Genomic DNA, 15,926 nt, shown 5'->3' with positions numbered 1-15,926 from the left:
TTCCCTACAATGTCTTACATGGTCTTTCTGAAATAACTCTGTATTTACAAATTTCTTTAAATCTCAAGAGATGACTGAAAACAACTGAAGAATTCCAGCACAGATTGAAAAGATTCCAGTAGTGGCTATGTGTACAAAAGGAAAATGGTTGGTGTTAAGATTTCCCACCTGCTCCTGAACTCACCACCACTGGCCATGCCTGCAGCTGCTGCACAGATGAGACATGAGCTGAGCATTTGGGTTGTGTGTGCGTGATTAACATGTAAGTGTACAGTTATTAAGCACTCAAGTTATGTTTCAGTTCATTATGAGTGTATTTTGATTATTTACCTCAAGTTTTAGTGTCTGTTTAACCACAAATATGCATAAATAGCTGCTAGCTTGCGTGGCGGAGCTAATGCTAACACCTCAGCTGAGACAGTTTGTTTTGTTGCTGCAGATATATATAAATACAGTATGTGATGCTGTTATAAATGACTTTATACCCAATATTAGTTCCTTAACTGGCAATTTCTGTTCATGTGATCATTCTGAAGCTATTTTGGGTTAAATAAGAGTTATATACATCCTGTATTTTCTTTCTGATGATGTCAGTTATTCTCATCAGTTCATATTGTGTTTCTGTTCATAGAAACCACACGCAACTACAAATAAATCCAATCCCTTCGAAGGAAGGTGAAAAAGTCAATCCCTGGACTCTGTCATTTTAATTCTCCCTCACCTGAACATCATGTGTCCTGACCCGACCTACTGCTACCACCTTAGATCCCAGCAGTCTTCTACACACTATGCATGGCTCATTTGTGTGTTTCAATTGGAGGAGTTTGGAGGAGTAGGTATGTGCTGTGTGGATTTTTCACACAGAAATCTATTCTGTTTTTCAATTCTGCAATATTTACTATTGCAAACCTAAATGATAACTGTCAGGACTCAGAACCAGCAGGAACCATCTCCAGATGCTGCACACCTGATTTTCGGTCAACCACAGCATACTTATGCACTACACTGAGGTCAATGTGAAGTGTTGTTTGTGCCACACTGGACCTGTTCTTCTGCTCCCCACCCTTAACTGAGCAAAACCTTAAATTCAATTTAAGAATTTGAATAGAACCTTGTATGCCAATTTCTATCAAATCAAGGGCTACTTGAAAAAGCTTCAGCTGGCAGCCTCGGAAACCCAGGTTTAGGGATGGAAGAGATGGAAGAGAATTGTACTACTAAATTAATGTTGAATTTAAATACACATTAAGCATTCATCATTCATATTTTTAAATGAATTTTTATTTCCCATTTTTAAATTTTATTTACATGAGTGCAATGGAATCAACCACTTCAGTTATGCAGGGAACTGCAAATCATGTTTTGAATGTTCCCTATTAAGTGTGGTGTTGGACTTGATTGAGGGGAGGTTTTTAATTTAATATTTGGGGGTCATAATAGTGAAGAAAAAATTGTGATAAAAATAGAAAATGTAGAGAGAAATTGCTCTGAAATATTGAAAAAGGTTGTATTTTAAAAGAGGGGGGGTTGTTTGGGTTTCGGAAGTTTGGGTCGGGTTTGGATTAGAAAAATTGTAAAAAAAAAAAAAAAAAAGAAACTCTCAAAATTGGTCATTCTCAAAGGTTGCTTTCTTTGTGACAAAGGTTCCTTGTGACTCAGTGTAAGTAAGTAAGTAAGTAAGTAATTTTTATTTGTATAGCACCTTTCGCAGACAAAAGTCACAAGGTGCTTCACAGGTTAAAATATGTATACATACACATATAAAAACATAAAAACATAAAATATAAACCATGTCAAACAATCATCTCAAGCCCAATAAAAGTAGTTTCAGTTAAAATGCTTTGCAAAAATAAAAAGTTTTTAGTTGACTTTTAAAAGAATTCACAGAGTCCAGGGAACGTAGGGACAATGGAAGTTCATTCCAGAGTTTGGGAGCAACAGCCTGGAAGGATCTGTCTCCTCTAGGAACCGTGTGCGTGGGACCATCAACAGGTTCTGATCCGCAGACCTCAGTGCACGAGATGGTCTGTAAGCGGCGATCAGATCACAAACATATGGAGGAGCTTGGGAATGAAGGGCCCTAAAAGTCAAAACTAGAATTTTGTATTGGTAGCGGTAAGCAACCGGGAGCCAATGAAGAGCTTTGAGGATCGGGGAGATGTGAACTCTTCTCTTGGTGCGGGTCAAGATCCTCACAGCAGAGTTCTGGGACAGCTCCTTCTTATTCAGACAGGAAAACAGACTGTTACAGTAGTCTAGCCGTGTAGAAACAAAGGCAAGAATAAGAAGTTCTAGATCTTCATATGACACCATCTTCCGTAGCTTAGAAACGTTCCTCAACTGGAAGAAACAGTTCCTGATCAACTGACTGAAAAGTGTCATGGATGCTCCTTTTATCCAAGAACTCTGACAATTGTTCAGCTACCAGCTTTTCCAGAATCTTTGAGATAAATGGAAGCTTTGAGATGGGTCTATAATTCTGGAAGACTGATGGGTCTAGATTTTTGACTTTTTCAGCGGAGGCTCCACTATGGCATGTTTGAATGCGTTTGGAAAAACACCAGTGGAAAGTGAAAGGTTGATCATTTCAGTGACACTTTGGCCGACGGTCTCAAACACCTTTAAGAAGAGTTTGGAAGGAATGACATCAGATGGACAAGTAGAAGGTTTCAACTTGGTCAACAGAGCAGATATGTCCTCCAGAGTGACAGGCCTAAAAGTAGACCATTTGTGGAAAACAGGCTCCACCACAACACCATCATCACGACAAGGAGGTGGGAGCTGCTCTTTGATCTTCTTAGTCTTATTTGCAAAGAACTTAAGAAATTCATTGCAGTCGGCTTTGCAGAACACAGGGGGTACAAGGGCTGCAGGACTAACAATAGAATTTATAGTGTCAAACAAAACTTTTGGGCTCTTCTTATTTGAGGATATTAGCTGGCGAAAGTAGTTGGATCTGGCATCTTTCACCATCTCGTTGTATGAGGACACGAGATCCCTAAGATGCAGCCTGTGGACCATGAGATTGGTGGATTTTAAAAGACGCTCAGTGGATGGCTTCATTTATCCAGGGACACACTTTTTTCTTTGATAAATTGGATTTGACAGGAGCCACCTGATCTAGGATTGTGACACAGTGATCACTAAAACGATCAATCAGATTGTGAACATCAGAACATTCCTTAAATAAGTGGGGGTCAAACAGCGCTGAAAAACGTCCATCAGTGTTGGCGGTGATGATGCGCCTTTGAGTATGCATGAGGAAACAGGTTCAGAAGTCCTTATACACAACTGCCACACCCCCACCACGGCGAGAGGGCGGGGCTTCCCGATGACTGAACAGCCCTCCAAACAGAGTTCGTTTAAATGAATGTTCTCTTCCTCTTTTTGCCAAGTCTCAGTCAGAAACATAAAATCAAGGTTTTGTCTTTAAAAGAGATCAATCAATGAGAAGGATTTGTTGGCAATAGAGCGAGTGTTCAGCAAGCCAAGTTGTATTGTAGGTGGTGACGTCACTATCGGAGCGGCAGCAGGGTGCACCGGGATTGGTAGCAGACAAGTCCAGCGGTCACGTGACTTCCAGTCGGATGTCCGCTGCGGTGGAAGCTGAGTGTATACCGGTGAAAACACGGACGTGCGGGACGGTACAGTAATCCGGTGCTGAGAATGCCAGGATTGTTGGGGCTCCAGGATTGTAGCCGAGGTAATCCAAGCAGGCGATGTCAGCGGCAAGGTTGTGCCACTGCAGGCCTCCTGAAGAGGAATCGGACGCAGGCATCTTTCCCATAACGCAGATCCGGGCCGGTGAATTCCAAGTGTAAGGGTCGTCTGCACTTTACCTGGAGTCCAGCCCTAAGACCTCTTTTCCTCTGCTTTCTCCTTTTCCTTGGAGGTCGAGGCAGATATAGTACATCTGACAGGCCAGCCGCACAAATAAATGGTGGAGGAAATGTTTGTTTGTAGCTTTCCCATGTTTCAAAGACAGACTCCATTTGCTCTTTGATTTGAAGGAGAAAGTCCCAGCCATAAGTCCGCAAAGCAGCAACGTATCCGTTTGTTAATCGGGCTGACATGATCACATACATAGTAAAAACAATCACTATCGGATCATCAATAATCCACACCTCGATCGCAGGAAAACAGTCTTTTTTTTCTTCTTCGTCACCTCAGTCCAACTGATGTTTCTATTGTTGTTTTGTTGTTGTTTTCGTTTTCCCTTCTATCTCTTTTTTTCTTTCCTTTACTCTCCCCCCCCCCTCTCCCCCCTCATTATATGTAAATCACCTGGAAGCAACTCATCCTCGGTAAGTATTTATTTATGCACGGAACGGGCGCGTGCACACACAAGCGCACACAGGGGCATGCACATGCGATCCCGCACACACACGCCGACATACTGCAATCACCTCACACAGGCTCTCATAGGACGCACGCGACACGCAGCTCACATAGCCAGAAAACGTTCACGCGCACAGCGCTTCTCAATGCGGGCACGCGCACACGGAACGGTACACAAGCACTACTTAGCTTTACACCTTTTCAGTCAGAGCAGTTATGAACAGTCTTAACATCGTTAGCTGGAATGTGCGTGGACTTGGCTCTGAGCCAAAGAGACTGAAAGTGTTAAATCACCTGGATGGTCTAAAAGCAGATATAGCTCTACTGCAGGAGAACCATTTATCAAATTCTTTGAATCACCTTATGTGCTGCTTACAATTTCCAGTTATATACTCTGCCAGTTACAACTCCAAACAACGAGGAGTTGCTGTTTTAATTAATAAAAATCTTAATTTTACTCATAAGGATACAGTTACTGACCCAGAAGGCAGATTTGTAATCATTAATATATCCATTCAGAATAAGGACTATTGTATAGTGAGTATTTATGGTCCTAATGTTGACGACTCTTCCTTCTTTCACAGATTCTTCACCTCACTCTCAGTTCACTCTGACTCCACAATCATTATAGGAGGAGACTTCAACCTTGTTTTGGACCCTGAACTTGACAGACTCAGCACAGCAGCAAACCAGCGTACATGGCGATCTGCAAGTATTCTAAAGCAGTACATGAATGATCTGGGTCTCTGCGACGCGTGGCGCTCATGTCACCCAAGCACTAAAGGGTTCACCGCTTTAGTATATATACCGTTTGTATATTTCAATTGCGTTTGCGAAGTTCAGTTGTGTTGCGTTTTCGAATTTCATTTGCGTTGCGTTTTCGAATTTCATTTGCGTTTCGAATTTCATTTGTGTTTGTGAATTTCATTTGTAGATGCAAAGTTCATTTGCGTTGCCTTGGCAAATTTCATTTGCGATGCCTTTGAGAATTTCAATTGCGTTGTCTTTGAAAATAACAATTCATCACGTTTGCATTACGAATTTCATATGCGATGCTTTTCAAACATTTTAATTGCGTTTGTATATTTCAATTGCGGTTGCGAAGTTCATTTGACTTGTGAATTTCTTTTGGGTTTGCAAATTTCGTTTCTGTTGCATTTTTTAATTTAGTTAATTTTCCGGTTCCGGGTTACAGCAGAGAATGCGTGTGTGTGGCTCTCAGCGGCTATAAAACTATCTTCTATCTACAAACGACTTAAAAAGTTGATTTTCTCCAAAAAAAGAGAGCTGACCATGGCCCCTAAGAAAAGCCAGGAATACGAAGACCTTAAAAAGACTCTTGATGATATTCAAGCGACGCTTTATCCGTTTATGGAACAAGTGAATGCTAAGCTAACGCCACTTACAGTGCTGTTGGAAGAATTCATAAGGCTCCGCATTAAAAACGAGCAACGAGCAGATTTATTAGAATTAGAAAATAAAATTAAAACCGTGGAGAATGCTTATGCTGCTTCTGCACAGGAACACATTCTGGGAGACCTGAAAAATTTAAAGCTGCAGTTAAATGACATTAATAAACAAACACAATTTCAAATACAAAGGCTACGACTAGAAAGATTTGAAAACCCTAATAAATCTGGCAAATTACTGGCTAATCAGCTTAAAATTAATAGAGAAAAATCAACAATCACCTCTATTACGGACCAAACAGGAAATGTCACTGTGTCGCGGGGTTCTCTCAAGAAATTCAGAAAAAATGCAAAAACAAAAACTGGTAGGCAAGCCAGGAGAGATTTCATAGGGTTTTTACCCTTTTTAATAGAGTCTTTGGGAGACACACAAAAAAAATAAAGCAGGGATGAAAGTAAAACAATATAAATTCATCTGACTTCAGATCATATCACCTTCAATTGTGAATTTGAATGGCACTCCTTCTGCCCATTTCTCTCTCAACCTTTCAGTCCCTCTGCAATGATGAGAGTGAGGCTTCCTCTGCCATTGTGAGAGTGAGGCGCCTTCTTATGTACCTCTTGCCACTCCCACATAATTAGGCCTTCTACTTAGAAAATTGTAAAGAAAGTTATTCTCAAAACATTTCATATTTCCTTCACTAATTAAATAATGTCCTTCATCACATTAACTTCAGCCACAAATAATTCAACTTAAATTATACAAAGAAAAACGAGAAACAAAAACAAGATAAGTTAGGAACAGCTGTTGCCTAAGATTTACAACAATATATAAACAAAAAAACCAAATCCCTCGGTTTGGCTGTCAACGGAGGGGGCGTGGCTAAGACGCCGCTGCTGCTGAGCTGCTGCTGGGCTGCCGTGAGTAAGCGGTTCTATGTATGTGTATGCTTAAAACTACTGATGACCAAGTGTGCACCCGAGGTCTAAACTGTAAAAATGAAAGGTGAATTGTAAGAAACTATGGTTTCACAGCGAAATGTTTGATTGTGACGTGGACGCGCGCACCAACATGTGTGGGTGTGTGTGTGTGTATGTGTGCTCACGGTGTTCGCTCAGCCCGAGAGACGGAGCCGCTCCGTCACATCATCCCTCCCCTCTGGGAGGTTGTCGATGTTCGGCAACCTGGAGAGAAAATCTGCAACTACATTGGTGGGGCCAGATCGATGTCGCACAACAAATCGGTAGGGTTGAAGTGATAGGTACCAACGTGTGAGACGACTGTTATGATCTTTCATCGAATTTATCCAGGTGAGGGCCCTGTGATCTGTTTTTAGGTCAAATTCTCTACCTAGCAGATAATATCGCAAACTCTCTAATGCCCATTTAATTGCAAGACCTTCCTTTTCAACAGTAGAATATCGGGTTTCTCGTGGTTGAAGCTTACGACTAAGGAACAATATTGGATGTTCATCTCCTGGCTCCCCCTGGACCAGCACCGCTCCCAGGCCGACCGCCGAAGCATCCACCTGCACCAGAAATCTTTGGTTGAAGTCGGGACTTCGCAGGACCGGTGATGAACACAGACAGGCTTTCAGTGTTGTGAATGCTTTTTCACACTCCTCTGTCCACTGAACTGGGTTCTTTTGGTCCTTCTTAGTTAAAGATGTAAGTGGAGCTGCCATGGTTGCAAATTGTGGAACAAAACGCCTGTAGCAGCCAACCAGTCCTAGGAACGATCGCACTTCCTTCTTGGTTTTTGGTCTAGGACAGTTTCGGATCGACTCCACTTTATCCACTTGTGGACGCACTTCTCCTCCTCCAAGATGGTACCCAAGGTATTCGGTCTCTCGCTGGGCCCATCTGCACTTGGAAGGGTTAAGGGTTAAGCCAGCCTCTTGAATTCGTCCTAGAACCAAGGAGAGATGTTGCATGTGCTCTGTCCATGTTTTGCTGTAGATTACCACATCATCAAGGTATGCTGCACTGCAGTGGCCACATCCCTGTAGCACTCTGTGGTGTCCCACTTCTGGTGTCAGAAGTGGGATCGCAGAGGGGCCACAAAAAGGTGAGGACGCAGTGGCGTGGTGGGGACGACGATTCCCCGGCAGCTCAGCGCCTCCTCCAAGCAGTCCATCCTCTAAGGAAGAGGGGGTGGATCCGGGTGGCCTTGGCGGTGCTTCAGGCCTGGCCAGGGGCCCGGAAAGAACTACGGCGTCCAACTCGGCGCCCATGGCGAGCGGCGGACCACGCGGACAGCAGGGGCGGACCGCCGGAGCGCGAAGACGGCCGGAGGCGGGACGGGCATACCGCCCGGTTCCACTGCCGCGGATGCGGGCGTTGGAGGCCTGTGCGGAGCTGGACAAGGGGCGGACCGACGTCTACCGGGCCGTCAGGGGAGGGCTCCGGGAGAGGCGTCACGACTCGCCTGTAACCTGCTGTTGGCGGCTCCGATCGGCTGAGGTGCCATCCGGGAGGAGACCAGCGGGGGCGTGTTGCCGTTGGAAGGGCTTTAGCCGGGGCTGGGACCGACTGGAGCGGCGCACCAAGGAGCGGGTCGGAGGGATCGCCGTCGTGGAGCAGCCGCAGCCCGTGCATCCATCCGACGCGAGGACGTGGGTGGAGGAGCACGCGCCGGAGGACAGTCCCACTGATCCCTGCAGACCAACCGGACAGGGCCTCTACATTAGGAGAGGGGCGCCTGCGGAACGGATTGGTGTTTCGGCGAGGGCTTGCGCGGCGGCGGAGGGCTGGACTGGATCGCCGCACATCGTCGATCCCTCAGAGGAGGGGGATGGTGTGACGGTGTGGCACCGTCAGATGCTGAGGGGAGGCCACACCGGATTTTATTGTTTGTGTAATAATGTGTTTTGTTATTCATTGTATGTTATAATTTCCACCTGTGGTGCCGCCTGGCTGGGAATTGAGAGCAACGCCCCGTGGGTGTGGCATCCCACTTAAAGGTGAGCACTGCAGGCGGCGAAAAGAGAGGAGTGACAGAGTGTGCTGCATGGCCCTGCGTGTAGCAACAGTGTCGACAAATAAACACAGATCCTCCTCACCTTGGCTCCTCTGCATCCTTTCTCGGCGGGACCCCGTCACATATGGTGTCAGAAGTGGGATCGCAGAGGGGCGCCTGCGGAACGGGTTGGTGTTTCGGCGAGGGCTTGCGCGGCGGCGGAGGGCTGGACTGGATCGCCGCACATCATCGATCCCTCAGAGGAGGGGGATGGTGTGACGGTGTGGCACCGTCAGATGCTGAGGGGAGGCCACACCGGATTTTATTGTTTGTGTAATAATGTGTTTTGTTATTCATTGTATGTTATAATTTCCACCTGTGGTGCCGCCTGGCTGGGAATTGAGAGCAACGCCCCGTGGGTGTGGCATCCCACTTAAAGGTGAGCACTGCAGGTGGCGAAAAGAGAGGAGTGACAGAGTGTGCTGCGTGCTCCATGGCCCTGCGTGTAGCAACTGTTTATGAAATAAACACAGAACCTCCTCACCTTGGTCACTCATGACCCGGTCAAAATTAATAACGCATTTGAAAACTTTTATAAAAACTTGTACACACCGCAGATCAATCCGTCAGAGCAAAGTATTTACTCATTTCTTAATAATGTAAACCTACCCAGGTTAAATGAGGATCAAATCACAAACTTAGACTGTCCGCTCTCGTTGTCTGAACTTCATGAAGCTCTGTTACTTATGCCTAATGGTAAAGCACCAGGGCCTGACGGCTTTCCTGCTGAGTTTTATAAAGAATTCTGGGAACAACTGGCACCAACATTTTATAAAACGGTCACATCTATTAATGAGAGCCAATCAATGCCACCTAACATGAACTCAGCCAACATAATTCTTCTTCTAAAACCAGACAAAGATCCCACTAGTCCTTCAAGTTATCGCCCTATTTCTTTGATCAATGCAGATGTAAAAATTATCTGCAAAGCACTAGCACAGAGAATAGAAAAAATCACACCTCACATAATTCACTTCGACCAAACTGGATTTATCAAAGGTAGGCACTCGGATGATAATGTCCGTAGACTAGTTAATATAATAGACCTTGCCACCATCGAAAACCAGGAAATGACTATACTATCGCTGGATGCTGAAAAAGCCTTTGACAGAGTAAATTGGAAGTTCCTTATTGCTGCCCTCCATAAGTTTGGTTTTGGAGAAGCATTCATCAATTGGATCAAAATATTATATCACAACCCCAATGCATCAGTTAGAACTAATAAACAGACTTCCAACAGGTTTTTTCTTGGAAGAGGAACTAGACAGGGTTGCCCACTCTCCCCCTCTCTTTTTGCTGTATTTATTGAGCCTTTAGCTGCAGCAATAAGACAGAATGAGAGCATTATAGGAATAAAAACCAAACACAGCCATCATAAAATTAGTCTTTATGCAGATGACATATTACTGTTTTTAAGGAATTTACATTCTGTAAATGAAACAGCAATGATCATAAATGAATTCTCCTCCATATCCTGTGGAGGATTAGAATTACCTAATTTCCACAAATACTTTCTTGCAAATAGATTACAATACATCTTAAAATGGTTAAAAAATAATCCAGAAACCAACTCATGGTTAGACTTGGAACAGGCTTTATGTGGAAAGATCAACCTGTCACAGCTACCATTTATTAGGCAAATAGTTAAAAAACAGGATTGTTTCAAAAGTATTAATATAAATGCCACTTTAACAGCCTGGTGGGAATTTCTCAAAATATCAAAATCATCAATTCAACCGTTCAAAATGACACCCATCTGGAACAACCCGGACCTCCTTATAAACAAAAAAATGATTCACTTCCCAGCTTGGCAAGCAGGGGGCATAAAACAACTAGAGCACGTAATTATTGATAGAAGATTCAGGAACTTCAAGACAAATATGGAATAAATAACTTCATGGAATATCAGCAACTTAAATCAAGTATTACTAAAAAGTATATATATAAAGACGACGATTTAAAGCTACCAGATGTAGTTACCACTCTGATTAATTTTTCAATGAATAGAACTCTCTCCAAAATATACAAACTTTTATGTAATTTAGATAACAATATAGCCCTTCCAACAACAAAATGGGATGCAGATTTGAGCATTAGCACAGATGAAAGCTTCTGGTCAGAACTCTGTCTAAACACCTTTAAACTGACAAAAAGTCCAAACTTGCAGCTAATACATCTCAAAAGTCTTCACAGAATTTACTACACTGGACAGAGGATGTTCAAGATGGGTCAACGGGGGCGAGATACTAACGAACTATTGCAGACATTTTGATGACGTGTCTTTATTTTTCATACATGTATTCTTTGTCTGAAAAAAAATTAGCACAATGTTTTTTACCTATTTCTTCAGACTAAAAACATTAAATATATTGGTGCTGTTTCAAATTAATTTACATTTAATATTATTTATTGATTGAATTATTTTTCTCAGCATCAAATGGTTCATTTGTTCAAAATGTTTCTAGTTAAATAAGGACTGACAGACTTTTTATTTTAAGGTTTTATTCTGTTTTAGACTAGAACAGGGTTTCTGTGTGGCAAAACAAATGTAATATTTGTTGGAAGTGGATTTTATATTTCTTTTGTCTTTTTAAAAGATACAAATTCAGGTATACGTACTCAATTCTTAGATACTAACCTAATGTATTGTCTACGCTGCTTGTGTGTGCGTGCGTTTGTTGCAAAAAAAGAATTGAGAAGCACTGCCTTAGCCCAACAGTAGCCAGACTTGTGCAGCTCTGTGTCCCCAAAAAGGATTAAACTGGGGAAGAAAATGGATGGCTGGGTAAAAATTGACTTTCTAGGTTAAACATCCTCAGCAGGTCACGTTTTTCTTGTGTTGTAGCCTCTTTTGGCTGTAAACGTGGTAACTCCTTAGTATGAAAGTATGAAGAGTTTGTTTGAATTTAGGAACCCATTTGTCATTATGTGTTACTGTCCAACAGTGAAAGTTTTCACATATTTGACATATTCTTCGTTCAGACAACAGTTCATTTGACATTGCTCAATACAATCAATGTTATTTTAGGTCTTATGCTAATATGTTGTAAGCCTAGTTGCTACATGGTTTGGGTTGTGAATGCAACTTTAAGCTTATTTAATCACTGATCTCCATTATAAAAAAAGGGTTTTGTAAAAAATAAATTAATCAACGTGCTTGTGTTGTGTCCAGGTACTGTACGAAATAATCTGTCGTTTTGAGATTACTTTCCTTGCGTGTTCAAAAAAGTCGAGAGGAAGAAACCACGGGATTCCACTGAATTAAGTTTAACAAATGTATTCCCTAACAATATTTCTAAAAACAGAGTAAAACAAAACAAAACAGACATCTGGGTTCTCAAAGTTTCAGAGCTTGCACAGCGCAAAATTACCAACGTCTTAACATGCCAGCCTGTTGAGAACAAAGAAAGTTCCTTGAGTGCAGACTTTTAAACAGGTGGTCAGAGTCTCCTCCTCTGTAAGCAAGATGGCTGCTGTATCTCCGCATCTGGCTGCTCGGATTGGCGGGCAGGGAGCCTGCCTACTTCCTTAGTCCATACTTGGAGTCAGCATCTGTTTCCCACGTCTGCTGTCCAGGGGGTCTCCTCACAGACTGACATGGTCCCGCAACCAAATGGCTCCCCAGGTGGTCCCCTACAGGTGACCGGAACTTCCTATCAGCCAGTAGATAATAAACCTTTGTTCCCCAGACGTGAGCAGATGTCTGAAGCGGTTCCCAGGGATTGAATCAGTCTGAGATGATTGATTTATGACCCATGTCAGACCTACAGCCAAGCCTTTCAGATGGTCTTAGAAGATCAAAGACTGTTTCTGCTGAAGGAAGATGAGTTTGGAGCTCCTGCCCTAAAACCTCTTTACATATGCAATGTTCAGGAAGCCCCTTTGAAATTCAAAGTACGGGAACCACACACAGTAAACCTGAAAGAGAACCTTCAATGAAATAAAGATAAGATAAAAAGCCTAAGAAATAAGGACCACAAAAAATATAAATTCCTTCAGTACCGAACTACAGAGTATTCAGTGATTCAGCACCAAGGCCAGCCAGGTAACTTGTCTCCTGGGGGGTATTCCAGGAAGCATGTTTAAACTACCCTGCCTTTAAGCCTGAACTCTGGCTGAAATCCGCCTGAACTTGCTTACTCTGGGTATGTCGGTTCCAACAGACCAGATATGAGTTGGCGTAATTGCCCTCCACTTGGTAACCCTGGGTTAATGCACGGGAGCAACTGGATTTGTCAAAATCAAAAGGCACCAGCATTGTCTAAAAATTGCAGAAACTCTGCGAACTGCAGAGCACTGCAAAAGTCCTGCCCGACTTTCACGGTGATCCGCAGTTCCTGCATTTTTAAGACAATGCTGCTCCTTAAACATCCTCCACCTCCATGTAAAATAATGATTGGTTTCCCCATCATTGGATTCTTAGATAGTTGATTTGGTTTGATTTGAAATGGTTTATTTCAAGCAATTAAACAGAAATAATACACAAAAGCAATACAATCATCAGTCATACATTCATACATAGCGACTTGTCGCATTTTCGGGCAGGCACACTCTGCACAGTTACAGGTTACTCCCCTAAGGCGGGTCAGTCAATTTTTTTTTTTTTTTTTTAATTTAACTTGTCCTGTCCAACAGCTGGGCAGACAGATGAGAGCTGAGGGAGGCGGGTCAGTCAATTAACTCGCCTGCTCAGCGTCCTATTTAAGTCAGGTGTACAATTGTTCATTCTCTCTTACCTTCAGCGCTCATTCTTCTCCCCGGCTTCCACCTATGGGCTCCGTTACGGGGTTTTGTTACCTGAAAGTTAAAGGAAAAAGAATTATCTCAAGGAATTAAACTGAGCCTTATGCCAAAACGAAGTTGTGAATCCAAAACAAAGTTGTGAATGCCAACCTAAAAACGTTGTGAAATAAATATTCTTCTGCAAGAGTTGTCTGACTGAAAGTAACTAATCAAACTTTGGATATATTAATGGACATATTAATAAATATTGCTTGAAAGGGAGTGGAAGGAAGCAAACTTATATAATCCCACCCTGTTATACTATAACCATTTTATTACATGATTTATCAATATCCGGTTCCCAGTTTTTATCTGACAGAATTAGAAATCACAAGGTATCAAAAAGCACATGACAAAAATGAATTACTTAATTATTTTGTAAAAATAACTATTTTAGAAATCAACATGGCAAATGCAGATCAGTCATCTAAAATATATGCAGATTATGTTACTTATAAAAGTATTGATTGATATGAAATATGATTAAAAAATAATACTATATCAGTAAAATAGACAAAACACTGTTTCAGGAATTTTCATAGCAAAATTTCATCAAGTATCAAAAGTTAAAAACGTGCAAAAATATGCTACATTAGGAAAGATTTTTGTATCAATTTATCAATTTTTGGAGCAAGTGAAGTAATATTCATTAAAAGTCAATCAATTAAACAATTTGCAATAAGTGATTATCCATTTGTTTTACTATTACTCTGCAAGATGGCGCCGGTGTGTGTGGCTGCTCGTCTACCCCGCTCCCTGTTGTTCGTGATTGTGTTGTTTTTGTACCTTGGCACGCGACTAACCGAGTCTCTATTGGTGTATAATCGTCAGTTTCTTTTGGATCATCAATTTACCAACTCTGATCTAAGTTCGTCCAAGTTGTACTGTCGCCAAACACTACCTCCTCTGCCTTTGGGCATCCCAGCCTACCTGCTCAGGGCGTCGGCTCTCTTCCTGCGGCAGAAGCGTCATCGGAAACGCGGCAAGCGCGGGGGCCGCCTTGTGAAGCTGAAGGGCATCTGGGCCCGCTCCCCGTCCTCTTCCCGAACAGGATTTGGATTATTTCCCCGCTCCATGCTGTCCTGGCGCTCCCTGGATCCACCTGAGGTCTGCATTATTCCTGTTGCTGGCTTTGACGGAGGAGACCAGCCCCGCCGCTCCTGCTCTCCTCGCCCCCGCCGGCGCGGGGTAAATCCCGGGAACCTGTCGTTGCTCTCCCGGTCGCTTCTGTCCCATGACATACAGGCTGCCGCTGCTTCCAGATTCGGCCTGGTAAACGCCAGATCGCTAGCAAACAAAACTTTTATTTTGAGGGATTTCTTCACTTCCCGCTGCCTGGATTTCCTCTTTATTACAGAGACCTGGATATCTCCAGGTGAGGACAGTGTTCTTGTGGATCTTTTACCTGCTGGATTTTCATACTTTAGCTCCCCGCGGATGTCTGGTCGGGGAGGAGGTACTGCGTCTGTCTTTACAAACGATTTTAAGTGTAAACGACACTGTGTGTCATCATCGTACCCCAGCTTTGAGCTGACTTCTTTCGAGGTGGGGAGGTCTGACACGGTGCTGTGCGCTGTCGTTTACAGACCTCCCAAGTACAACAAAGATTTTCTGAAGGAATTTTCTGACTTTTTGGCTGAAATGATGCCACTCTACGATCGTGTTCTTATTGTTGGGGATTTTAATATTCATGTGTGTTGCCCTGAAAAGCCTTTGGTGAAGGACTTTTTAGAGATCATTGACTCTTTTAACCTTGTTCAGTGGGTGTCTGGAACCACTCATGAACAAGGACACGTACTGGATCTCGTCCTCTCCCATGGACTACCTGTTTTTAATATTGAGATCTGTGACTTAGCTGTTTTAGACCACATGCCTGTAGTGTTTGAAGCTGGACTTTCACACACTGCTGTTAAATCTACCGCCCCTCCTCAGCGTCGCAGGATTTTTAACTCTTCCACTGCTGGTCGGTTTTCCTCTGCTTTTAACCAGCTCGTTGTCCCTCCCTCTGCTGCTGATGTTCTTGAGCTGAGTTCCTGGTTCAGTTCCTCCTGCACCAGCATCCTGGATTCTGTGGCTCCTCTAAAGACACTAAAGCCCCGTCCTAAACCTGAGCCCTGGTTCAATGAGAGAACCCGGGCAGCTCGGAGGGCCTGTAGGAAAGCTGAACGCAGGTGGAGGAGGGACAAACTGCAAATCTCACTACAAATCTTGAACAATTGTTGGCATTTTTACCAGGGCACTGTAAAACTTGCTAAACAAGAGTACTTGGCTAATATTATTGTTCTTAATCAGCATAACCCACGGGTGCTTTTTAAAATGATAGACTCTGTTCTTAATCCTCCACAGGCGGTGTCCTTAGAAGCTTCCACTGACCTGTG

General features: G+C 43.1%; 1 protein-coding gene and 1 long non-coding RNA gene across 2 annotated transcripts; both read left to right on the top strand.

The window, feature by feature from the left end:
* Window positions 1-6,513, top strand: LOC144995497 (uncharacterized). The gene is made up of 3 exons (XR_013659049.1): window positions 1-262; window positions 632-836; window positions 4,923-6,513. It is a non-coding gene; the product is annotated as an uncharacterized LOC144995497 (long non-coding RNA).
* Window positions 6,514-6,931: 418 nt separating this feature from the next.
* On the top strand, window positions 6,932-11,450 carry LOC144995490 (uncharacterized). Its single transcript, XM_078955244.1, has 2 exons — window positions 6,932-7,585; window positions 7,707-11,450. Exons 1-2 carry the CDS (start codon window positions 7,574-7,576, stop codon window positions 8,706-8,708), a joined length of 1,014 nt encoding a protein of 337 aa, XP_078811370.1. The 5' UTR covers window positions 6,932-7,573; the 3' UTR covers window positions 8,709-11,450.
* Window positions 11,451-15,926: the final 4,476 nt, after the last annotated feature.

The sequence above is a fragment of the Oryzias latipes genome, chromosome 11 (assembly GCF_053564925.1).
Source record: "Oryzias latipes strain Hd-rR chromosome 11, Olatipes_Hd-rR_3.1".
NCBI lineage: Eukaryota > Metazoa > Chordata > Actinopteri > Beloniformes > Adrianichthyidae > Oryzias > Oryzias latipes.
The sequence above is the reverse complement of the archived record's forward strand: the minus strand, read 5'-3'. Positions and strand labels throughout refer to the sequence as shown.